At 44.2% G+C, this 26,784-nt stretch overlaps 1 protein-coding gene across 1 annotated transcript in view; it reads right to left on the reverse strand.

Moving 5' to 3' along the window:
- Positions 1-26,784, reverse strand: part of astn1 (astrotactin 1) — a 2,581,734-nt gene that overhangs the window by 1,359,475 nt on the left and 1,195,475 nt on the right. Inside the window, exon 11 of the mRNA XM_078219174.1 lies at positions 21,887-21,971. Coding sequence (XP_078075300.1) covers positions 21,887-21,971 — 85 coding nt within the window. The remainder of the gene's footprint in view (positions 1-21,886; positions 21,972-26,784) is intronic.

Raw genomic sequence — 26,784 nt, forward strand, 5'->3', positions numbered from 1 at the left:
TGCTGTAGTTGTCTGCCAGAGTGACACGGAATAATGTGCCATCAGATGAATATTAAAATCACGATCTGAACAACTCCCCGGCCATGCTTACACACTTCCAATTCCATAACATGTTGGCATGCACGATGAGAAGATCACACAAGGCAAATTGAAGAAATCGGTGTGGTTGATCGCAAAACAAGATGAAATAGAAAGTCACCCAAACTTCTGTTGAATCAGCTCGCAATGGTATTTCAGACAAGTGCTTGAAAAATCAGACAAAAAAAAAGACAGCGTAATTTTCTCTTTTATTCCACTGAACCAAGGTCAGCTGTTTACATTATAGAGTTCGGAAACTGGATTGCGGCAGAATTAGCAGATATTTTCGATGTACTGCATGGAAGAGCTGAGTTGATTATAAAATGGCATTAAGAACAAAAAGTGCTCAGCAGGTCAGGCAGCATCTGCGAGGGTTAACATTTCAAGTTGGTGACCTTTCATTCGGACTGTTCTTTGTTTCACTCCACAAGTGCTACCTGGACTGCTGAGCTTTTCCAGCATAGTCTTTTTTTTTACTTCAGATATCCAGCACCTTGCTTCTGATTTTAAAATTGCTCCTGTAGATGCTCTTGCATTTCACAATTGCGCTGCTGTGATGTCCTAACTATGTTAGGAGTTGCGGGTTTTAGAGTAAAAGAAAAATCCATGATTTGCACACGTAAATTCAAAGTAGCATACAACAGGTTTATTGAAAGAGATGTTCTCTGCACTACACAGAGTACAAACTGGAACTAAAAGCGGCAGCCTGTGCAGCATTCTAACGACATCACCATCAAATCATGTGATCAACTCTGAAATCAATCATGCAACCATTTAAATCTATAACAGTTGCTGAGCATTTTGATTAAAATAGGAGCAGATTTGTTTCCAGTTCCCAACAGGAATCAAGAGTGAATGCAATTTTCAAACTCAAGATTGGAAGAGAAGGTCAGATTTTCTAGAGAATCAATTTGGGAAACAGTCATGTTCAATAGTGCAGAATTTCAGTGATCCTGTTGATAACAAAATTTACATCAGCTTCTCTGCTGATCTGAAAAGAACATGCTCCCAAAAATTAATGTGGAGCTCATTTGCCTTCACTGGAATGTAAATATCAGGGTAAAGCAAACATAAATCCAGTGCCAATATAATAGTAATAATTCACACCTAAATAGATGTAGTACATGTCTCTGGTTGATATGGTGTGTCAAGTGTATTAACAAAGTGGGTGGTGTGTAGTGTTATTCTGGTTGTCGCCTTTTGCTTTCAACTCTCACTGCTGACTAGTGTAAAAAAAATAGTTGATTTCCCTGCTACTACACAGCTTCTCCATCAACAAGCCCAATGCAATGCTTCCCCATGGCAACATACATAAACAGGATACCTCACAGTCCCAAGCTAAACTACAGTGGACTTGGGGGAGACCTGGGCCCCTGACATGTGGCATGCCATCACACCAGCATATGGTTACACCCCGTAGCCCATGAACCAAACTTCCAGCTCTTGGTATGACCATAAGGCGCATTTCCCAACTCTTTAGGGAAAAGACATCCCCTGAATTCCTTCTTGGTGTCATAAGTGGCTACCTTATATTTATCAGGCCATAAGATGTAGCAGCAGCAGTAGACCATTTGGTTCATTGAGTCTGCTTTGCTGTTCAATGAGATCATGACTAAACTGAAATGATAATCCACAACTTTCCCCCCTTATCCCCATAACCTTTGATTCCCTGAATGAATAAAAGTCTGTCTATCTCAGCCTTGAACATACTTAACAATCTGGCTTCTATAGCCCTCTGCAGTAAAGAACTCCACAGATTCACTACCCTTCAAGAGAAGAAATTCTTCCTCATTTCTATTTTGAGATTATGTCGTCTGTTCCTAGATTCTCCCATAAAGGGAAACAACCTCTCAGCATCTACCCTGTCAAGCCCCCCTGAGAATCCTATACATCTCAGTAAGGTCACCTCTCATTCATCTAAACTCTGAGTACAATGAGATCCACCCACTTAACCACTCCTCATAAGAAAATTCCTCCATACCCAGGATCGACCTAGTGAACCTTCTCTGAACTGCCTTCAGTGCAGTCTATATTTCCTTAGATAAGGGGAGCAAAACTGTTCAAAGTATTCCAGATGTAGTCTAACTAGTGCCATGTATAGTTTCAGCAAGACTTCCCTATTTTTAGACTCCATTCCCTTTGACATAAAGGCCAACATTCCATTTGCCTTCCCTATGATCTGCTGTACTTGCATGCTAGGTTTTTGTGATTTATGCATGAGGACTCCCCAAATCCCTCCATGCTGAGGCTTTCAATAATATTCCTACCAAGGTGAATAATTTCACATTTTCCTACATTATGTTCCATCTGCCAAGTTTTTGCCCACTCACATCTGTCTATATCCCTCTGTTAAATCTTTGGGTCATCCTCACCATTTGCCTTCCCACCTATTTTTGTGCCATCAGCAAAGTTGGCAATAGTACATTCACTTCCCTCATCCAAGTCATTAATATCTATTGTAAATAATTGTGGCCCCAACACTGATTGTGGCACTCCACTAGTTACATGTTGCCATTCTGAAAATGTCCCTCTTATTCCAACTCTGTCTTCTATCAGTTTGCCAATCCTCGATCCATGCTGCTCCCAACAGTTCTAATCTTATTATGTAGCCTTTTATATGGTACCTTATTGAACACTTTTTTGGAAATCCAAGTTTATCACATCTACTGGTTCCCCTTTATCTATCCTGCACATTACTACCTCAAAGAATTCAAATAAATTTGTCAGGCATGATTTCTCCTCCATGAAACCATACTGACTCTGTTTGATTATATTATGTATTTCCAAATGCTCCAAAAGGTAGTGGTGCAGCGGTATTTACACTGAACTAGTAATTCAGAGACCCAAAGCAAAATTTGGGGACCTGGGTTCAAATCCCACCACAGCAGATGATAAAATTTTGAATTAAAAGTCAAATGAGGACCATGAAACATTGTTGATTGTCATAAAAAATCCATCTAGTTCACTCATGTCTTTTAGGGCTGGAAATCTGCCATCCTTACTTGTTCTGACCTACATCTAACTCCAGATCCACGGTGTAATGGCTTCAATGAGGTCTAAGGGACTGGCCTCTTGGAGTATGAGCCACCCTGATTGAGGCCATGATTGCCTGCCCAATCAGGGAGCCCCATCTTCATTTAAATACAGGAATGTCAGGTCTTCTGGGACTCCGGATTCTGATGTTGTCTTTATTAATTCGTGGGACATGGGCGTCACTGGCTGGCCAGCATTTATTGCCCATCTCTAGTTGCCCTTGAGAACATGGTGGTGAGCTGCTGCCTTCTTGAAATGCTGTAGTCCACGTGCTGTGGGCTGACCCACAATGCCGTTGGGGAGGGACTTTCAGGATTTTGACTCAGTGACTGCAAAGGAATGGCAGTATATTTCCAACTCAGGATGGTGAGTGGCTTGGAGGGGAACTTGCAGATGGTGGTACTTACTGCCTTTGTCCTTCTAAAGGGGAGTGTTTATTGGTTTGGTAGGTGCTATCCAAGGATCTTTGGTGAATGCATGCAGTGCATCTTGTAGATAGTACACACAGCTGTTACTCAGCATCGGTGATGAAGGAAGTGGATGTGGCGCCAATGAAGGGGGCTGCTTTGTCCTGGATGCTGTCAAGCTTCTTGAGTGTTGTTGGAGCTGCACCCAACTAGGCAAATGGAGAATATACCATCAGACTCCTGATTTGTGCCTTGTAGATGGTGGACAGGCTTTGGGGAGTCAGGAGGTGAGTAACTCGCCGCAGTGCCTCTAGCCTTTGACCTGCTCCTGTAGCCACTGTGTTTTTGTGACGAGTCCAGTTGAGTTTCTGGTCTTGAGTTTCTGGTACCTGAAGTACTCTTGGAGTGGAATTGAGTTTGTAACTAAAGCGAATCTGGTGAAGGGTTACCGGCCTCTGGGAGTTATTTCACACAGCAATGTGGTTGACTCTCAAATGCCTTCTGAAATGGTGGGCAGTTAGGGGCTGGCAATGAATGTTCAGCATTTATTAAAAAAATACATCTTCTATAAATGACAGATGTCAAGCTACCTTGCCTATAGTTCCCTGTTTTTTATCTCCCTCCCTTTAAACAGCCTGACTGTCTTGTGGGTGCTTGGGAGAGAAGAAGGCTAAGGGAGCAAAGCCCAACAGAAATTCTGGAGTGAAATCCCAGAGGTGGTAATCTGTTATCGATCAGGCAGCTTTCTGGAAGCAGAGCTGGTATCAAACTTCTTTGGTTTCATCCGTCCTTTGGACAGTACAATGCTGAGAGAGGGGTTCTGCTACTTCAGCAACCCAGGGTCTCCAAACTATTTCCCTCGGTCTCTGCCTTGGAGAAGACACAGTAAGAAGTTTAACAACACCAGGTTAAAGTCCAACAGGTTTATTTGGTAGCAAAAGCCACACATTGGGGAAAATATGCAGACGCTGCGACAACGGATGAATGAACACCGCTCGACAATCACCAGGCAAGACTGTTCTCTTCCTGTTGGGGAGCAATTCAGCGGTCACGGGCATTCGGCCTCTGATATTCGGGTAAGCGTTCTCCAAGGCGGCCTTCGCGACACACGACAGCGCAGAGTCGCTGAGCAGAAACTGATAGCCAAGTTCCGCACACACGAGGACGGCCTCAACCGGGATATTGGGTTCATGTCACACTATTTGTAACTCCCACAGTTGCGTGGACCTGCAGAGTTTCACTGGCTGTCTTGTCTGGAGACAATACACATCTTTTTAGCCTGTCTTGATGCTCTCTCCACTCACATTGTTTCGTTTCTTAAAGACTTGATTAGTTGTAAGTATTTGCATTCCAACCATTATTCATGTAAATTAAGTCTGTGTCTTTATAAGCTCTGTTTGTGAACAGAATTCCCACTCACCTGAAGAAGGGGCTTAGAGCTCCGAAAGCTTGTGTGGCTCTTGCTACCAAATAAACCTGTTGGACTTTAACCTGGTGTTGTTAAACTTCTTACTGTGTTTACCCCAGTCCAACGCCGGCATCTCCACATCTTGGAGAAGACACTCAAGCTTTGTTGTTTACATTGCCACAAAATGGGAAATAACAGTTACCCGTCATAAGCTCTTGTTCGAATGGCACATAGCACCACTGGATAGCTACCTCAAACCTTAAGCCCCCATGATGCTGTCCCACCACAGACTGCTTGCTTCAATGGGGGCTTGAAGCGAGAGCCATCTCTCAATACACAGGTTAACAATCAATGCAGGGGGCAAGACAAACTCAAGAAAGAAAACATCAGTCCTTTGCAATGCAAGTTGAAACATAAGGATCTCCTGGCCTTACTGGTGACCTTCCACAGGTTGATGATGCATGCAAGACAGATATAATTGACAAAGAATGCTCAATGTGAATGCTGCAAGAAACTAGGCTTGTTCAGGGTGGTTCCCGCAAAGAAAAACATGACTCATTCTTTCTTTTGTTCGTCTTCCCACACTCCCCTTTTCACCTGCACAAAAATATGTATGGCATCTCCCAGCTCTGATGCAAGGTCAGAGGTCTGAAACTTCAACTTTGTTTGTGTTTCCACAGATGTTGTCTCATCTGCTGAGTATTTCCAACATTTTTTGTTTTCATTTCCTGTTGTGGATTCTCTTCTACTTTGGAAAAGGAATGGTTTCAGAGGCTGCACCATTGATGCATGATAGCCACTAATCTGGAGCCACATTGGAGCCATTATTGGAGGTAGGGGAATGCTGGGCTGCATTCCCCTACCTCCAATAATCAAAGGAGAACAAATACCAGACGAAAGAGGAAATCCTTTTTATTGATTCAATACATATTCTTGCTACACTAATAGTAATAGTAATACTTACTAATAATGAGCTTTCTTCATTGCAGACCTGCTTAACAACAAAGGTGTATCACTGGAACCTATATCTGTACCTATACATAAACTGATTCCCGCAGGGAGTATCACCCTTTTGGAGGATGTTAGAGTGTTGTCATCTCCAATCCTAAAGCAGATGGAACTATCATGTTCTATTATTTTCTTTCGGTCTTAATGATCAAGAGACCCTAAATAACAATCTAGCCTATCTTGGCCGCAGACAGTGGACTATCTAAAACAGCACAGTTGAAAGAGTCTATCATCAGACACTCATTATGGGACTCAACTTTTCTGCTACCAAAACAATGCCTTCCTGGTCCTTATCCTCGTCACTCTCGGTTTCCATGTATTCTGTGTCACGTGATTTCAAAGACACAATTTCTTCTTTTCGGACAATTTACAATGTAGTGCTTTGGGGAAATCGCACTGGAAACAGTGATTCACAATCTCTCTAGCATTCTTTCGAGTTAAACATCTTTTATCAGTATCCCATGTGCATCTTCTTTCCCCATTTTCAAGTCGGTTATAACCATTTACGACACTAGGTCTGTTATTAATGTAACTGTCTCTGTTTAAAGGCTGTACCATTTGGTCTGGCACGCAGTTGAGTCACCATTGACTCCTCTGTTCTGGGCTCTATGGCATTCCGGTCTGCATTGATCAAGGTGGCAGGGCAGGATTGTTTCCCAAAAAACTTTTCTAATGATGCTGCTATTTGATCAAAGAGGGGCTCTGTTCACCTTAATTGTATTCCTGTCATTACTAAAAGAGTATCCATATGCAACAGACATGCACAGCCCAACAACTTAAAGGCCAATACTGCATCTGGAATCTCCAAATTAAATTTCATTAGCCTGTTACGGCTCCTATCAAAATCCATGATATACTCTTTCATGGACTGGGTGTCTTGTCTCCTAATCCTGTCAAACATCACCCATCCTTCATAATTCTCCAAGAACTCATGTTTCTGGTAGAGCTTATCTAAGTATTGTAGCAGGAGCTGTAGCCCTTCTTCTTTATTCAAGGCATCTGCTGTCCAATCAGAAAATACTTTGCTTCTTATCTTGCTCCTAATTGGAAGCGACAAAGCTTTTTTCGGTATTGTGGTGACAAGAGTCCACATTTCCACCTCTGCCTGCCATTGCCAATATGGTTCGGCATCTGAAAAGACAGGGGGACAATCAAACCCCACCGGTTTACTTCTACCTTCTGCCATGGTTGTAGCACTTCTTCAAAAACAAACACCAAATTACGATGGATTTTCCTCTGCTACCTTTGTTTCTTCAGAAGGAACTCTTCAAAATGCAGCTAATGAAAATACAACAAAACTTACTCCAACTTACAAATCAAAGAAAAAGTTTAATAAAGAAACATCATCACTCCAAACTTGGGGCCTCGCCCAGGGCCACTCCAAGCTCACCACAATTCTACATAGTTCCTTATTTATAGTGAATCAGCTGGTCAGCTGACTATTACATCACTCTGTAATTGGTTCCATGGTTTACTGGGTCAGCTGACCCTTACATCGTCAACATTAAGAGCATTCAAATGGTTATTGGATAAACATATGGATGATATTGGAATAGTGTAGATTAGAGGGGCTTTAGATTGGTTTCACTGGTCGGCACAACATCGAGGGCCGAAGGGCCTGTACTGCGCTGTAATATTCTATGTTCTATCTTGTTCCCATTGGTCACATTACATCCAATACAAAGTTGTCATCGGTTACATTCTAACACCAATGGCATCCATCGTTATTTGGACAGTGATCTTCTATAAAGCACACCTAACCGTACAAATGTAATCACTGAAACCATGCAACTGCACCCCAGTTCTGATCAATTGAAGGTCAAATCTGGTGCCTGAGGCTTCTGATCGAACAATTAGGAAGGAAGCACAGTCTGCTTTTAGATCTCTGCTGCAGAACTGCTTGCAGCAGCCACATACATGCTGAAAACCAGCCATAATGCAGGTCGTGGCTATCACAGAACCCCCTCCTGATGGTCAGTTGTTTTGTTGAATGGGCATCGGCTGCTCACCACACTTTCTGTCATGCCTGTTGTGTTCCTTCCGTGGCAGCCCAGCACGACCAGCTGCCTTTAAGGTCTTCTCCCTCTGAGTGATCTCACAAAGAAGCAGGCACAGAGAATCGAGGGTGATCATGCTTCCTGAATCTAATTAAACTCTTCTAGATTGTTAAAAATCCAATTTTTAGTGTGTTTTTTTTCTTACGTGGATGTGGGCCTTTACATTTTACAGCAGCAAATTACAGCGAATTTCTATCCCCAGATTGCGAGGAAGCAGTACGCAATGTTCTGATGCTGGGAGCCTGACCGGTGCATGAACCACAGTGTCATCAACATTTCAACAGATTTAGAGCCATTTTTGACTGATAACAAAGAACGACAATCTATGGCACCACTAGGCTGTTGTCTTCTATTCCATTTAGCTCTCCTGCAAGATTTATTTGCTGCAGCAATACAGAAATCAAGATACCTTTGTGGTGTGAGAAATGTTTTAACAATTTATATGACGTAAAAAATGCCGATTAAACCACCATTTCAAGGTGAAGTGTAGCAGATACAGGTATCTCTTTTCCATGAAAGAGAGACTGAAACTGTTTTTCTTCCACACTTTGCACATTGACATTCCATGTAGTTCACTTGGGAATCACAATGCTCAGAAATAAAGTTCCATCCAGCTCATAGTATCTGTATCATCGATATTAATGTAGAGGCAGGGAAGAAGTGGTGAGGCCAGTTTTGTACTCGGCAAACCAAAAGGTATGAGTTTCCCTCAGATCCAACTGAACAGAATGGCAGGATCTTATCACTATGTTTCAATTCAATTTCTAGTTGCAACCAGCCTGGTCGGTAGATATTTGGCACTCTGAGACAACCAAGGAGCAATGTCAAGGAGGTGCAATGATGTTGGGGGAAAGTTAAGGGGATCTTGAGAGAAAATCTGACAGACATAGGGACCATTTGGGCGCTGGAAAGAGGAAAGATTTGCGTGTGTCACTGATGGGGAGAGGAGGAAAGAGATTGTGAAGGTGATTGTGGAAGGGACTGGAGATTGGGGAAGAAGATTCCCACCTTGAGGAAGAAGACCAAAATAGCAGGGACTGGAGATTGGCAGAGGAGGGGAGATCCCGGCAGGGTCATTAACTGAGGAAGAGGAAGGGAGAAGATTGTGGGGGCCTAGGGGAGGTCAATGGGTGACCAGGAGGAGGTCCTGACCTATGAAGGACATCTGAAGGGCTTTGGATTGCAAGGGCTAGTAGAGATGGAGTTGTCCAAACTCTGGTGAATTTATCAGGTTTGCTTGACTGCTGGAGGGATGTACCCCTTCTTTTCCTGATCCAGAAGCAGTGCTGGAAAATCATTTGCCTATTCAGTGTGTAATGAGATTAGGAACTCATACTGTATCTTTTTTATAAAATATTTGTAGATTTACTCATTGCTAAGTTCTAAAATTAAAAAGAAAACTGGCCCTTTTATGATGGCTGAAGCGAGGTCTGACTGTGACCCTAAACAAAAGGGGCTATTTTTCAGTTACAAAGAAGCTTATACTTCATTATCTCTGAAAAGACCCCTATGGCCCCACTGCACCCCACACCCCCATTGGCTGCAGAGACCAAACTCAAGGAGAACTATACAAATGCTATCTGCATTTCAGAACTCCCACTGGAGTCAACTAGTCCACTAAGATAAAGGGCCCTGCATCCGGCCTTTCAATTCTTCATGGATGGGATATTTAATTGTCTCAGGAACCCAGACAAGAGCAGACATGTTCTTTGTCAAAGGTGGTGTAGAGAGATGGGAATCATGTGACATGAACCTCTAGCTGGTAAAACAAGTAATATTGCTGTGTGAAGCTGCAAAACTCCAACTACAGGCAGTGCCGAAAAGGGGATCTGTCCAGATTTCAGAGCCTGGACCCCATCTACCCTGTTGCAACAGGAACATCTGTACCATCAGCCACAAGGCTGATTCATCTTTATGTGTCCATCTCATTGAAGTCTACTGGAAAAGTGAATTTTCACCATCAGTTTGGTTTGCCAACTTTTGTGAAGGGATACACCATTGGACTTTGATTTTGGTTCTGGAAACAAGTGAAACAATAATTCTTCTCACTGTGGACTTTGCTCTATAAATCTTTATTTCTTTATGCCTCTTGTACTGTATAAGTGCACAGAGGTCTGTGTAGTCAACCCTTTCACACATTTGCAGCGTGTGCAAATAAATAAACCTTCTGAGTCCATCATATCTCGAGTTTGCTGTGAAGTTATCACTCAAACATTGGATCACACCAGGCTGAGGGGTTGGGTAACCACCACCGCTTATAAAGGGGGGTGCAAATTAAAACATCTTTCTGGTTACAGAGGAGTGGTGAGAGGAGAAATCAGGGCTGTTTAAATTAACCTACATTAACCATTAATTAACCCTGCTGTCTGTAACAAATGTAATCCTTGTCTGCTCTTGAGCTTCTGGCTCCCTGAAAGTATAAACGATCAGCATTAAAGCCGCAATAAAGAAAGAATATGCAAGCCAATCAGCCTCATTAAAATATGTGACTTAACATTTCATCTCCTTGGAATGGATTGGTTGCCTCACCACACTCCTGCTTCCATTAAAATGGGTCGGCGCGTTGGGGTTTGAGATGTTTTAAATGTTTACCTTCCAAACCAGAGGTAGGGTTAAAATAAGTTCAACATCGTGTGCACACCATCTCTGGACCAGTGAGGGTTTCATCATAACTGTTCATGAGTTGTTATTATATCAGAAGATGCAATTATTCCTCTTGCTAAATGAACCTTCAATAAACACTGGATTACTTTGTATAAAGTATTATGCCTTTTCTGTTTTGCAGAGTTTATTATATGCAAGTGTAATTCTTTCACAGAAAACCAAAATGTTTCCATTACTGTGAGAATCCAATTTCTTTCATGATTTATTTCCTTGGAAGAGAATACTCAATTAGGAAGCCAGAAATGCTGCAGTTAACCATTTCTCATTTGGTCCTGTGATTGATCAATTGTAAACTTTCACTGCCTGACTTTATGTAATGTGACTGAGATCTAATACCTCCACTATTGTCTCAAACAATAGCCAAACTGAGTTCATCAGTTAGAGTTATCCAAAATAAATTAAAGACAACATTCCAGCACGGTGGGCAAGACTTTCCTGGGCAGGTCATGATCTCTGTGCCTGCATCAATTCCAGGTCAGGAACCTGGAAGTGGCCATGGCAGGATGTCATGTGATCTTTCTGGAGGTGGCCAGTTGAGAAACTCTCCTCCAATTGGGGAAGTAGAATCATAGATTAGATTAGAATCATAGAATCCTATAGTGCAGAAAGAGGCCATTCGGCCCATCAAGTGTGCACCGACCACAATTCCACCCAGGCCCTATCCACATATCCCTACATATTTTACCCACTAACCCCTCTAACCTATTCATCCCGGGACACTAAGGGGCAATTTAGAATGGCCAATCAACCTAGCCCGCACATCTTTGGACTGTGGAGGAAACCGGAGCACCCGGAGGAAACCCATGCAGCAGCACGGTAGCACAGTGGTTAGCACTGCTGCTTCACAGCTCCAGGGACCTGGGTTCAATTCACGGCTTGGGTCACTGTCTGTGTGGAGTTTGCACATTCTCCTCGTGTCTGCGTGGGTTTCCTCCGGGTGCTCCGGTTTCCTCCCACAGTCCAAAGATGTGCGGGTTAGGTTGATTGGCCGTGCTAAAATTGCCCCTTATTGTCTTGAGATGGGTAGGTTAGAGGGATTAGCGGGTGGATATGGGGGTAGGGCCTGAGTGGGATTGTGTAGACTCGATGGGCTGAATGGCCTCTTTCTACACTGTAGGGTTTCTATGATTCTATGATTCACGCAGATACGAGGAGAATGTGCAAACTCCACACAAACAGCGACCCGAGCCGGGATTCGAACCCAGGTCCCTGGAGCTGTGAAGCAGCAGTGCTAACCACTGTGCTACCGTGCCGCCCAGGTACCAGTACCAGGTACCTGTAACCAGGTTCCAGATTGTGAAGCCTATTTATGTTGCCTGTAGATAGAATCGTCTGCCTCCCTCACAGTTTACATGCTGCTCAAGGTCAGTTGCAGGAGTAGTTGTAGCAGCAACGTCAAGGAGGCACCTTTCATGGAGGTTCAGTAGATTCCACTGCAGCAGATACAACATTAGTGGAGGCATCAGTTTCCATGAAGTGGCTGCAATGTCACTTCTTCTGCTTGGGCAGACTGGACCACTGTGCTTTAAAGTTGGCAACTTTGATGAAAGCTGTTTATACTGCAATGAAAATTACTTGTGCTGAACTGCAAGCTGTGAGATCAGATGCTGCAACTTGGTGGGTTCCACAGGTGTGCCAACAGAGGTGACCACTTATTCCACGCTGGAAAGGATGAATGTTAAGCTCCGCACAAGGACTTTTGCCATGTTGGTGCTAGATTCCTCCTTGACATTGAGCACAGGCTTTCTGGTAGACTTTCCACTACCTCAAGTGTTTGGTTGTGCATACTCATCAGCGTTCTTCAGTAGCCCAACCATCAGAGTCCTTATCTCAATCCTCTATAGGCGTGCATGGCACCACCATCACCAACAAGGGTTTTGGGAGTTGCTGGCTAGGTCAGCATTTATTGCTTATCCCTAATAGCCCTTGAGAAGGTAGTGGTGAGCCACTTTCTTGAAGCACTGCAATCAATGTGAAGTAGGTACACCCACAATGCTGTAAAGGGAGGGCAAATAATGACATTTGAGGACCTTAATTGTACTGACGAACATCGGAGTGCAACTTATTCTATGTAGACAACCTTTAAAATAACTTTGCAATATTTGTCAGACCATTGTGAAATGTCTGAAATGTTTCCTTTACTGTATTGAAGCCTCTGAGAATGTTACTTGATGTATGTGAAGTACCTGACTATTATTGCCTTGTGTGTGATGGCCATTTTACAGCGATTGTAATGTTCTCTCAGATTTATGAATAAAGTATATTTTTGGAAAAAAAGTTAAGGACCTTCGGGAAAGATTTGCTGTCTCTTTCCATGGGTGAAGTCTTCCAGTCCCATCGAAGGTGACTGTCCCCCACACCCACCATCCCCCCCCCCCCTCCCCCTCACCCCCCACCAGGGGCAGGATGGGTGAGCCACATGAAACGCTGTACACATTGGCAACACCGAAAGATCCTACTAGCAATCAATGGCAAGCTGCCTTCGCTGCTGGAGAACATGCCATAGCTGGATGGACAGGAGATGGCGGGGGTGGGGTGGGGGGGTGGGTGGGGGGGGGGGAGGGGAGGGGGTGGTGCCAGAAAACCCCACCCATAGTTATTAATATGACTAAAATAAAAATGGATAAGATCAGTTTGGAAAGGAAAACATTGTTGACCGGGAAGAATTAAATCTTTATCAATCTGGTCCGACTGCATATCTCCATCACTCTTTGTCTCCGAACAGTCAAAGCAGTGTTGTGTTAATTATAGTGGTTTCCAAATGTAAGTTAAAATACATTCAATTTTGTGTTACCAGCCAACCAAGAATATTAATTAGTGACATCCAAAAAGAGGTTTAAACTAGGTTTGGGTTTTCACGAGTAACAGGACCATTTAATTTCACATGTCAATAGAGCTACGCTATTTTCTCCTGATTTTTAAAACAGGAACAAGCTTATTTAATGCTCACTTCCATGATGCTTGCAATTTAATTACAATTTCTATGAGCGTCACAACTGAATGGAGGATGCGGTTGATGGCAAAGTAACTTTGCACTTCAGCTATATCTTTTATTTTATTTTCTTCACTGACGTAATTGTCAATGTGCAGTCAGACAATGACTATCTGATATTTCTCTTACTCCCATGATGGGCCTCCCTGCAGTGTTTTATTTAAAAAATCTTAATGAGATTGTCTTGGTGTGCACTGCAGCAAAGCGTCTTAGTGTTTTCAAAAGAAAATTAAATGAAAGGAACATTAGAAACAGGAGCATGCGAAGGCCATAGGGCCTATCAAGTCTGTTCTGCCATTAAGTAAGATCACGGCTGATCTTCAGTATCAACCTTGACCTTCCTGCCCCATCTCCATGTCCCTTGATTTCCTTAGAATCGAAAAATAAATCGATCTCAGCCTTGTTCAAGGATTTCCCCCTCCCCACCCCTTTGCAGTAAAGGAATTCCAATCCTCACCTTAGTTCTAAATGGCCAAATGGCTAACCCCTTATCCTGAGATGATGCCCCCTGGATTTTGATGCAACCAGAGGAAACAGCCTCTTCACATCTATCTTGCCTCTCATTCTTCTACATTCCAGAGTGGGTAACATTGTATTCAATTGCTCCTCTTAGGACAATCTTCTAATTCCAGCAACCTATTTGAAAATCTTTGTTGCGCCCATTGGAAGACAAGTACATGGCTTCTTGAGTATGGAGAACAAAGCTGGAGGATAAAGTTGGCCACAGTGCTCCAAGTGTGGTCACAAAAAGCTTCATCTATAGCTTGGAACAAGAGTCAAATTATTCACGGAAAGTTAGCAATTAAAAATTCTTATCATTCTGTGTAGTATTTGATCAATCACATGGAGCTGAAGCTGGCATGAACTGAAGAGGCTGCAAAGGGGTGGGCATTAAAGAGCTGTAGCAGGATTTAGGGAGGAGAAAACATTGGAAACGAGCATTACTGTACTGTATGAGATGGAGAGGTGGCGTTAGTATGAAGTAGTGGGAAGGGAAGAGCAGCAGCATGAACTGGTGGAAGTCATGAGGAAGAATATCAGTATGAACAGAGAAGTGTGCATGGAGAAAAGGGGTTATGAGTGTTTTCATGTCACTGTGGAAAAATAGGTTGTCAGGTTTAGCAACAAAAGAATTCCAATTCCTGCTTTGGGACCCGACCATTTCTCCAGATGAAATGAGGACTGTCAGTGCCACAGTCAAACATTTAGGATTTTTGGAGGCATGTTTTTTTTTGCTAGATTTCTAGTAGGTTGATAAGTATGGTTCTTTTTTACTCTATTCTTGTTACCAGTTCTAGTCCTGCCTCCACTCTTGTTTCAACATTAACTATAAACCAGTTAGCTTAACTTTTGTTGCTGGGAAATTGTTAAGAGTCCATTATAAAGGATGTAATCGCAGAGCATTTACAAATGAATAATATAATCAAGCAGAGTCAGCATGGTTTTACAAAGAAGAAGTCATGCCTGACAAATTTATTAGAATTCTTTGAGGTGCTAATGAGCAAGATAGATGTAGGGGAACCAGTAGATGCAATATACTTGGATTTCCAAGAAGTGTTCAATAAGATGCCGCGCAAAAGCTACTTAATACGATAAGAACCCATGGTGTTAGGGACAGTATATTAGCATGGATAGAGGATTGGCTAACTTCAGAGAGTTGGGATAAGAGGGGCATTTTCAGCATGGCAAACTATAACTAGTAGAGTGCCATAGAGATCAGTGCTGGAGCCACAATTATTTACAATGTATATTCATGACTTGCAGGAGGGAAGTAAATCTACTATTGCCAACTTTGCGGATGACACAAAAACAGGTGGGCGGGCAAGTGATGAGGATGGCACAAAGAGCCTACAGAGTGATATAGACATGTGAGGTGAGTAGGCAAAAACTTGGCAGATAGAATATAATGCAAGAAAATGCAAAGTTATGCACTTTGGCAGGAAGAATAATGGAGCTGGATACTATTTAAATGGAGAAAGACTGCAGAAAACTGTAGCACAGAGGGATTTGGGGGTCATCATGTATAAATCACAAAAAGCTAGCATGTAAGTTCAGCAGATCATAGGGAAGGCCCAGGGTAGGGATGATGGCCTTTATTTCAAATGGAATGGAGCATAAAAATAGGGAAGTCTTGTTAAAAGTATACAAGGCACTGGTTCGTCCACACCTGGCATACTGTGAACAGTTTTGTTCCCTTATCTAAGGAAAGATATGCTGGCATTGGAGGCAGTCCAGAGAAGGTTCACTAGGTTGATCCTGGGTATGGAGGGATTTTCTTATGAAGAGAGATTGATTAGGTTGGGCTTGTACTCATTGACATTTAGAAGAATGAGAGGCGACCTCATTGAGACATATAGGATTCTCAGGGACTTTGACAAGGTAGATGCTGAGGGGTTGTTTCCACTTGTGGGAGAGTCTCGGTCCAGAGGGCATAATCTCAGAGTAAGGGGTATTCCAATCAAGACAGAGATGAGGATGAATTTCTTCTCTCACTTGGTAGTGAATCTGTGGAATCCTTTACCACAGAGAGCTGCAGAGGCTGGGTCGTTAAATATGTTCAAAGCTGAGATAGATTTTTAATCAGTAAGGACATCAAAGGTTCTGGGGATAAGGTAGTAAAGTGGAGTTAAGGATTAAATCAGATCAGCCACAATCTTATTGAATGGCACAGCAGACTCAATGGGCTGAATGGCCTACTTCTGCCTCTACGTCTTATGATCTTATAAATATAAGGTAGTCACTTATAACACCAAGAAGGAGGTCAGGGATAAGTCTTTCACTGAAAGAGTGGTTAAAATGCAAAAGTAATTGCTACCATGTGGAGTGGGTGGAGCAAATAACGTAGATATTTTTAAGGGAAAGGTACTAAAAGTATATTCGGGAGAGAGAAATAGAATGATCTGTTCTAGGTTTAGACAAAGATGGGTGAATGTCAGTTTCTGTGGCGTATTAGCACTGAAATAGACCAGTTGGGTTATTTAATTCTATATAAAGAGTGCAGAGTGTGAGGGAGCTGGAAACCTCTGACTGTTGGTGCCTTTGTTAATTTAAAAGAATCACCAAACAGCAGAGGTTTTTAGTTCCCTGTTGTTCTTGTATTCGCTCTTCTGACAGCAGAAGAATCGGAAAAATCAATGCTGATGTTATTTTCCAGCTACTGACATTTGACTAACTTTCATCCATGGAGATTAACTATTTTGGCTACTGCTGACCTCAATTACAGTCTAGAGACACACATGTTCAGAGGCAATGTATTAATGAGCTTTGTGCCTCAATGGAAGCCAATGTGTCAGTCAGTCTTTCTGGCTCTCGGTGAAGAGCATTGCTGAGGGATAATGCACTAAAAAAAAATTCCTTTAAACCTTTGTTTGAGTACATCATATACAGATTATGGGGGGATTTTCTGAGCTCCCCGTGGCATGTTTCTCACGGCACGAGGCGGCACACCATTCACCAGCAGCGGAATTTTCCGATCCCCCCCCCCCCCGCAATGTCAGTGGGATTTCCCATTGATTCCACCACATGCCGCTGGGAAAGCCGCAGCAGGGATGCACCATCAATGGGTCCAGGAGATCCTACCAGCGTGAACAGCCGGAAAATTCCAGCCCATACATTTAACTCATAACCTCACTAAATAGACATCCGTTATATACTCCCATCTGTTTTATTTGTTGGTATTTTAACCAAAATCCTGATAATCTATTGATGACAGACACACACTTACAACAATGAATAATTGAGGAAAAGCCAAACAGCTGCACCATTCTCTCCTGCCTAATCAGTCTTCAACTCCTTGCCAAAGTATACTGGTGATCAGAGCTTGGAATACATTCAAGGCACTATATTACAGCCTGTTGATAATAATGGCAGCAAACCTTCAGATTATTTGTCCCATTTGCATTGCTTTAATTGTTGCTTTGAATGCCAGATCACACCTAGGATTAATCAGTCAAACAAAGACCAAGGGCTGAATTTTTAGCCTGCGATGGAGGAAGGCGGGGGCAAAGTTTTGTGCTTCCAGCTTGTATACATTTCTCTGGCTCCAACCTGCCTTAGGGATGGGAATGTGGGGGAGAGGGCAGACAATCAAAGTGTGCAATGGCCTATAAGGCAGCACAGTGACTGCTGCCTCACAGTGCCAGGGGCTTGGGTTCAATTCTGATCTTGGGTGACTGTCTGCGTGGAGTTTGCACATTCTCCCCGTGTCTGTGTGGGCTTCCTCTGGATATTCTTTTCTCCTCCCACAGTCCAAAGATGTGCAGGTTAGGTGGATTGGCCATGCTAAGTTGTTCCTTAGTATCCCAAGATATATAGGTGAGGGGAATTAGTGGGGTAAACATATGGAGTTAGAGAGATAGGGCTGGGTAAGATAATCTCAGTAAGAAGTCTCACAACAGCAGGTTAAAGTCCAACAGGTTTATTTGGTAGCAAAATCCACTAGCTTTCAGAGCGCTGCTCCTTCATGAGGTAAGTGGGAGTCCTGTTCACAAACAGAACTCCCACTTACCTGACGAAGGAGCAGCACTGTAGATAGTTGTTACTAGTAGTAAATTTCATGTCATTTTGTTTGGCTAGAACATTCATCAGTCTTCTTGTTTAGCATAGATAGGTGTTATGGTTTCCTCCCACAGTCCAAAACGTGCTGGTTAGGTGCACTGGCCATGCTAAATTCTCCCTCAGTGTACCCGAACAGAGTGCGGCGACTTGGGGATTTTCAAAGTAACTTTATTGCAGTGTCAATGTAAGCCTACTTGTGACTTAAATAAATACACTTAAACTTAGATTGGAGACAGATCCTTTGAGATCCTCAACACATCTGGTGACAGCAGAACGTGAGTGACCATGACAGCAGGGTCAGTGCAACTGCCTAGTGGCAGCCTCCAGGTGACAGACTGGGGAGGCCAGTACACCAAGCAGGCTTAGACTGACTTCAGTATTGACCATGGGTCATCCTGTAGATTTCCTCATAACAATGATGGCTGGCTGCAAAGGCCTTTTTTTATTTTAGATTTTTAAAAAGTTGATGAGAGTATCTCAACTGTGGGTGCCCCTCTGTTGCATACCTGCCATGGCATCCTGCATCTTCTTTAGTGTTGGAGGGCTTCCTGTTGGCCACCCAGCTTTGAGATTCTGCCCACCATCCTTAATTGAATGGTGAGTCTCTGCCACCCCCTCCCCCCCCCACCCCGCCCCCCCTCCCCCCCTACCCCGCCCCCCCCACCCCCCCACCCCCCCGCCCCCCCCCACCCCCCCCGCCCCCCCCTACCCCCCGCCCCCCCCCACCACCCCCCCCACCCCCCCACCCCCCCAACCCCCGCCCCCCTACCCCCCCACCGCCCCCCCTACCCCCCTACCCCCCCACCCCCCCCCACCCCCCCCACCCCCCCCCCTACCCACCCCCACCCCCCCCACCCCCCCCCACCCCCCCCACCCCCCCCCCCCACCCCCCCCCCCCCCCCACCCCCCCCCCCCACCCCCCCCCCCCCCCCCACCCCCCCCCTACCCCCCCCCCACCCCCCCCACCCCCCCCACCCCCCCCACCCCCCCCACCCCCCCCCTACCCCCCCCCACCCCCCCCCTACCCCCCCCCACCCCCCCCCACCCCCCCCACCCCCCCCCTACCCCCCCCCACCCCCCCCACCCCCCCCACCCCCCCCACCACCCCCCCCACCACCCCCCCCCCCCCCCACCACCCCCCCCCCACCACCCCCCCCCCCCCCACCACCCCCCCCACCCCCACCCCACTCCAAGCATTTAAATGGCCAATTCAGGGAAATCATAGGTGAGTGACAGTTCCTCACATAGTTGAACTTGACAACAAGGTACTGGAGCCCAACAGAGCCAACCTTGCCCCAAGATTCTGATACCAGCACAGGATAGTGTGCTCAGGCTCTGGGTCATCATATATTGTCATTAAATAAACTGAAAGACTTGCAACGATGGAAGACTTTTCACAACCATGGGACACCTCAAAGCATTTCACAGCCAGTGAGGTACTTTTGAGGTACAGTGACTGTTGCAATCTAGAAAAGGTGGCAGTCAACTTGTGCACAGCAAGCTCTCACAAACTGAAATAAAATAAAGACCAGATAATGTGTTTTTGTGATGTTGTTTGAGGGATAAATAATGGCTGTGGAGAACTCTCCTGCCCTTGTACAAAATGATACCATGGGATCTTTAACAATCACCCAAACAGACAGATGGGACCTCGAGTTTAATAGCTCATTAGAAAGACAGCACATCCAACAGTGCAATTCCCCTGTTGCAGTTGATTGTCGGCAATGATTTTCACGCTTAACCTCGAGAGTGGGACTTGTTCTGCAGCCTTATGACTCAGAGACAATCATGCCCCCAAGTGAGCCAGGACTGACACTTGCCCATTACAAGGGATATATTCATGTAGCTGGAATGCAACAATTATAGGAGACAACAGCTGCAACACTGCAACGATCATAATTTGGTAATGATCGAGGGACAATACATTGATTTCTCAGGAAGTTCCACATTGCTTGTCATTGTCAATCCTGAAGATTTACTTTCGCAGGTACAGTTAGCTGTGCAAAACATGGCCTGCTACTGGGTATTATTTGAGGTCTGATGCTGAGATTAATAATAAACCACGAACTCAGTGGTAGTAAACTAACTGGAATAGATTATGAACATGTCTTCATCTTAGCACAGTCAGCTCAAGATTGGTGTAGTCAAGGTGCAGCTTGAGTCCCAGCTCACCTGACCCATTCTCTTAAAAGGGGACATGCCCCAACATATATAGCACTGGGAACCGGCACTATTAGCAGGGATCTTAGACCAATATAACATCAGCTTAAGAAAGTAACTGAAACATTGTTTGCCATACAGTTAAATATTTACACATCTGAAGGAGCAGAGACAGCTAAAGTTTAGGCATATCACAGATAGAGTCCAGAGACATACAGCACGGAAACAGGCCCTTTGGCCTTACTCGTGCATGCCGACTAGGTTTCCTAAACTGAACTAGTCCCATTTGCCTGCGTTTGGCCCATATCCCTCGAAACCTTTCCCATCCATGTACCTGTCCTAATGTATTTTAAATGTTGTAATTGTACCCACTTCTACTACCACCTCCTCTGGCAACTCATTCCATATGCGCGCCACCCTCTGTGTGAAAATGTTGTCCCTCAGGTCCCTTTTAAATCTTTCCCCTCTCACCTTAATCCTATGCCCTCTAATTTTGGACTCCTTTACCCTGGGGAGTCCAAGGGTTTTAACAACACCAGGTTAAAGTCCAACAGGTTTATTTGGTAGCCAAGTTCCGCACACATGAGGACGGCCTAAACCGGGATCTTGGATTTATGTCACACTATCAGTAACCCCCACAGCTTGCCTCCTGGACTTGCAGAATCTCACTGGCTGTTCTGTCTGGAGACAATACACATCTCTTTAACCTGTGCTTAATGCTCCCTCCACTCACATTGTCTGTATCTTTAAGACCTGGTTGGCTGTAGAGATTCGCATTCTAATCAGTATTCTGTAACCTGATTTTGTGTCTCTGCATGCCCTGTTTGAGATGTGGAGATGCCGGCGTTGGACTGGGGTAAACACAGTAAGAAGTTTAACAACACCTGAAGAAGGGGCTTGGGGCTCCGAAAGCTTGTGTGGCTTTTGCTACCAAATAAACCTGTTGGACTTTAACCTGGTGTTGTTAAACTTCTGACTGTGTTTGCCCTGTTTGAGAGCAGATATCCACTCCATCTGACGAAGGAGCAGTGCTCTGAAAGCTAATGGCATTTGCTACCAAATAAACCTGTTGGACTTTAACCTGGTGTTGTCAAAACTCTTACTGTGTTTGCCCCTGCCCAATGCCGGCATCTCCACATCATGAAAAGATGTTGGCCATTCACCTTATCTGTACCCCTCATGATTTTATAAACCTCTATAAGGTCACCCCTCATCCTTCTATGCTCCAGGGAAAAAGGTCCCAGCCTATCCAGCCTCTCTTTATAATTCAAACCTTCCGGTCCCAGTAACATCCATGTCAATCTTTTTGCACTCTTTCCATTTTAATGACATCCTTCCTATAGCAGGGTGACCAGAATTGTACGCAGTATTCCAAATGTGGCCTTACCAATGTCTTGTACAGTTGTAACTGGTGAGTACAGGGCTATAATTTGTACATACAGGAATATTTGTAGTCGTCCAGTTGAGGTTTTGATGTGAAGGTAAACTAAGTGTTGAGACGTGTGGCAGTACATACACTCACCCTTGGTTTATACCCCAATCATTTCTGATGCAGAGATGCTTGTGGACAGGATCTTTCGTGTATCCCTCCTGGCAGCCACAGTCACCTGTAGAAGATAAAGGGAGACCCGTTTTGTCAGTCAAATCACTGAGCAGAGTGAAACATGATTTCCCTATACCACACAATCAGTCTCTCCAGCTGGCATTACCAGATAAAAGAGCAACCGTCATTTTTCCATATCTTATTATTTCAGGCAAATCAATGAGAATGAGATTAGCAAGAAATTTTGGAAGCTAAATTTGATAGCTCCTGAAAATGGGCAGGAGGTTTGCAATGCGTAATTAACCCATGCTCATACAATATACCGTAGGCAGCATGCTGTCTTCATCTGTCTGCCCATCTGAATGATTGCTGCACGTAGCCAGCACCAGCCACACTCATAGAATATATCATAGGATCCCTACAGTGCAGAAAGAGGCCATTCAGCCATCGAGCCTGCACTGACAACAATCCCAGCCAGGCCCCATCTCCATAACCCCATTTATTTACCCTGCTAATCCCTCTGACACTAAAAGACATTGAGTATGGCTAATCAATCTAATCCGCACATCTTTGGAGTGTGGGAGGAAACCGGAGCACCCGGAGGAAACCCTCGCAGACACAGGGGTGGGGGGGAGGGGGGGGGAAACGACTTGCATGCTATTGATTAAAATAGTGGGGGAGGGGTGGGGAATCATTATTCCCTAAAAGCACTTAAAGTTAACCTGCAATGCTTAATTTAAGACAAAAAATGTTGGGAATACACAGCGGATCTGGCAATATCTGCGGAGAGAGAAGCAGAGTTAACCTAACAGGTCAATGGCTCTTCATCTGAACTCTGAATTCTTCATACAGGACCTGTGTCCTTACCCACCAATGGAGGAGATGGTGCTGGCCATTGCTAGGACATCAGTTGCTGAAGTTATGTCAAGCGACACGGCTTTACCCATTGAAGATGAGGTTTACTCACCCAACTCTCTTTCTCACTTCCAACTTGCCCCCATCCCACAATCACTTATGATTTACAAGCTGCTTTACCACCCCTCATCCCGCACAATGACCTTAACCTCACAACATTTTTCTGTCCCACACAAAGATGTCTCCATTGACAGGACAGTGGACTATCACCAACATTAGAGTGATGAAGAAGACACAGCACCATCACACTCACAGTCACAAAACTTCACTGCATGTATTTTAAAGAATAAATCTGAGACGGGATCTGCACATGGTGAGACGCAGGGTATGAATAGGTCACAGCCAAGGAATGGGGCAAAGTTAGTGCAAGTGCCAGATCTTGCCAGGAAACAGGTTCTGCTGCAGAGGACCCAGAGAAGGATTTCAAAGGTCCAAGCTGCAGAAGAAAGCTGAGCAGTATACAAAGCAAAATTCTTGGCGCAGTGAGAAGCCTGCCAGGGATGTCAATGTCAGGAAGAATAGTCGTGCCAATCTGGCACTTTACAGAGAGTTTTGCACAGATCTTCTCCGATATGGAGCTAGTAGCAAACTCCATTCAGACACTTGTGGAACCAACAAAGATGCAGCGTCCAGTGGCTAATGCCATTATTTTCTCAGCATAAGCAGCAAACAGCCAATATTTGAGAACTGCAGTGGAAACCCAGGCAGGTAGTATCAGATTAAAGATGCAAAGAGGCCCGCAGAGGGTATCGAATCAATCCATCAATCTGTCCTTTAACGGGTTACTGGGATTGCTGACATGCTGCTCACTGGGTCGAAACAGTGGTTTCATGGAGAATGAATGCGCTGTCTTTGTAGGAAGACAATATTCGCCCTCCCACCTCAGACACTCTGTCAGCCCTGGCTTTTGCCTGTCAAAACCTGCTTGATGTGGAGATGCCGGCTTGTTCAGACTGCTGCTGCCCATGCTGGGATGGTGCAGCTTAACCTCCTAAGCTCAGAGCTTGTTGTGATCATTCTGCAAGGCCATCTGTAGCCTTCTCCACCAACCATGCCATTGGAACACTGCATAGCAACACTAGAACAGCAAAGGCACATTGCAGACAGGTACAAAAGGAATCTGCAAGGCTGATTAGTTAATTTTTGCATGTAACAGATTTCATTTCTAAATTTGGTTAGGAATGTTTATTTTTTGTAAGGTTTTATTTTTTGCATTTTGGCCAGGTGGTGTGATGGTGAGCGACAGAGGGAAGTTAAATGTGTGGGGCCGCCGTGGAGTTGCCGTTACTGGTTTCACACACAGATGAATTTACAGTGGACAGCCCATGCAGAAAGTAGCTGTCTAGGTTACTTCTCCGCATCCTCTTGCTTCTGTCCCTGTACTTCTTCCTCCTCCTCCTGCTCCAGCTGCTTGCCATATAGCCAGTGCCTAGATCCGTCTCCTCATGATGATGAGGTTGTACAACACACAGTCAAGTCATTACAACTCTTGATTACTGCAGAGTTCCTACAAAGTGATCCTAACAAAGATATTACTGTCTCTGGCTGATGGTCTGCTGCTCTATCACATTCTGTGTGGCAACGTGTCTTTCATTCTAGGCACATTGAGTCTGTGTGCCAGGTTTGTGCACTGGAGTAATCAGTGAGGTGGGCCAGGGTTCTCCGATCTCATACACCCCACCACCACTGCCAGTGCGAACAGAGAATTTGGCACTCAGCCAAAACTCCATTTATTGCAGCAGTATCAGAGGATCCCAGCAAGATCGGAGAATTCCGGCTGTAATGTCACTAAGTAGCCACCCTTCTGGCTCTGGTGCATCTGGTACAGTGGACTGGCACAGAGTGAAAGCATCATGACTACTGCCAAGTCATTGGGCATTGACTTTTCTTATTCTCTCCTTACGGCCACTCTTTAATCCAAGTCATAAACTTCAAAGTGTTTTATGAAGCCAGTCTGGATCATACGTTTTGCACTTTGAATTTGGCTAAGATAAGCATGATATGGTTCATCTCAGGTATGATTCAAATGATCCACTAGGGAGCTTTTATCAAACGAAGTTTATTTAAGAATATAGTTAACATGTATGGAAAGAAAATTAGTGATAACTTTTATCAATTACAAACAAAAACAATAAAACCGAGATAATGTAACAAATATATCTAACAAATATATATAAAATGTTCCAATCAAACAAAAACTTCCCATAAACAAAAACACTTTCCATAAGTTTAACACAGCAATGACTAATGCTCATGTGATACTGGGATTGAATCCTTTGGTTGAATGCTGCAGCTCTCTTGAGGTACATACAGACAGGCTTGGAGTCAGAACAGCTTCCCAGAACACCAGGGAGAGACTCTGATCGAGCCACCAACAGCAGATTCTCTACTCCAGGAAGGTAAGAAGCCTTGCTTTCAGCTGACCAGCAGGATTTTCAAAAACCAGTGGGAGAGAGGGAGAGACAGACATTTCTTTTCAGCTCGATGTTCCTTCTAAACTCACACTGCAGCCAGCCAGAACAGAAGATGAAACATTAAATTTACAAGGAAGGAAAAAAAAACTGACCAAAACATATGATGTTCCTCCTAACAATGCAGGGTCACAAAACATCCCAGAGTAAAAACAAACAAACCCCATTTAAACCACTGAAGGAGCAATTAAAGGACTTCTTCAGCCAACTCGGCAACAATGGCATAAGGTAAGGCTGTGAGAGCTGCAGGGAGTATGATATCAATAAAATCTCTTAAAGGTACACTAATGTCACACCACACACCAGCTGGGTGTCAATTCCCTTCATATCCAGTGTTGGGTAGAGTTGACATGCAGTACAAGTAAAGCCAGGTACATATGGTCAGTGCCACCATACAAATGCTGCAATCTCAGCAAAGCCACAGACTCGCTCCGTTTGCTTGTCTCTGGCAAGAGAGATTAAGAGATAATAGCTCTAGTTGAATATACAGCCTCAGTGACCTCGCTCATGCAATAATGAGTGGCAAACTGTGTTGTAGAAAATCTCTTTCTCCATCCTGGATTCACCATTTCACAGTCACTGCAAATCTGGCCTCTGTCCTGTACAAAGACTGGAGACAGCAGTATGTGGTAGATTTCAGTGAGGACATCCATTATGAAGAGCAGACATCTTACACATTGTGCCTTGCAGTAGTAGGAGAATGATTTCCTAAAAATCCGGATGCAGTCCGGCTGAGAGCTCTTCGACCCTTCCTCCCCATTCCTATTCTAGACATTTGTCCAGCTCTGCATGACCTCTGTTCATTCTCCAACTCATACTGCATGCTGATCGACATATGCTCTGCATACTTCCAGTGGACATTCACTGCATACGTGCTAAAGCCTTCACCGATGTGCATCCAATTTAGTACATCCCATAGGCGAGTGTGCAGATGGCACTCTGGGACCTAAGGGTACACATAGTGAACATGGATGTTCAGTTGGTAGAAGTCACTTTTCTGCCATTTGTACTTATAGAGGCTATCATTTCTGATGCTTTTGTTGGAGCAGGAATATCAATCATTTTGATTAAAATTGTGTCTCATTTGAAATACAGTCAATGCAGCTCAGCCATCTCCAAATATCACCCATTGATATTATCAGAGCCTTCAAAGCACCGTGAACAGCACAAAACATTTAATTAAACAAAAAAATTATGTCACCTATCATGAAAAGGAATACTGTGATTGTCAACTGCCCCTTTCATCACTGAAAAAGAACAGTTGTTACCTGGTCAGTAAATAGAATGGCTAGTGTCCACATGTCGCCTTTTCAATGGATTGCATTTTCCACAGTAACATTATTAAACCTAACAGATCCTGACCCCAATTCCCTTCCTCGTAGAAAGCTTCACTGGTAAGAAAATAATGGAGGCGTGTGTTGATTACATGATTCAGTGACAATAGATTGAATTAAACGAATATAAGATGTGGATTAAGTCACCTCACTCTAG

Source organism: Mustelus asterias, chromosome 8 (assembly GCF_964213995.1).
Source record: "Mustelus asterias chromosome 8, sMusAst1.hap1.1, whole genome shotgun sequence".
NCBI classification, from domain to species: domain Eukaryota; kingdom Metazoa; phylum Chordata; class Chondrichthyes; order Carcharhiniformes; family Triakidae; genus Mustelus; species Mustelus asterias.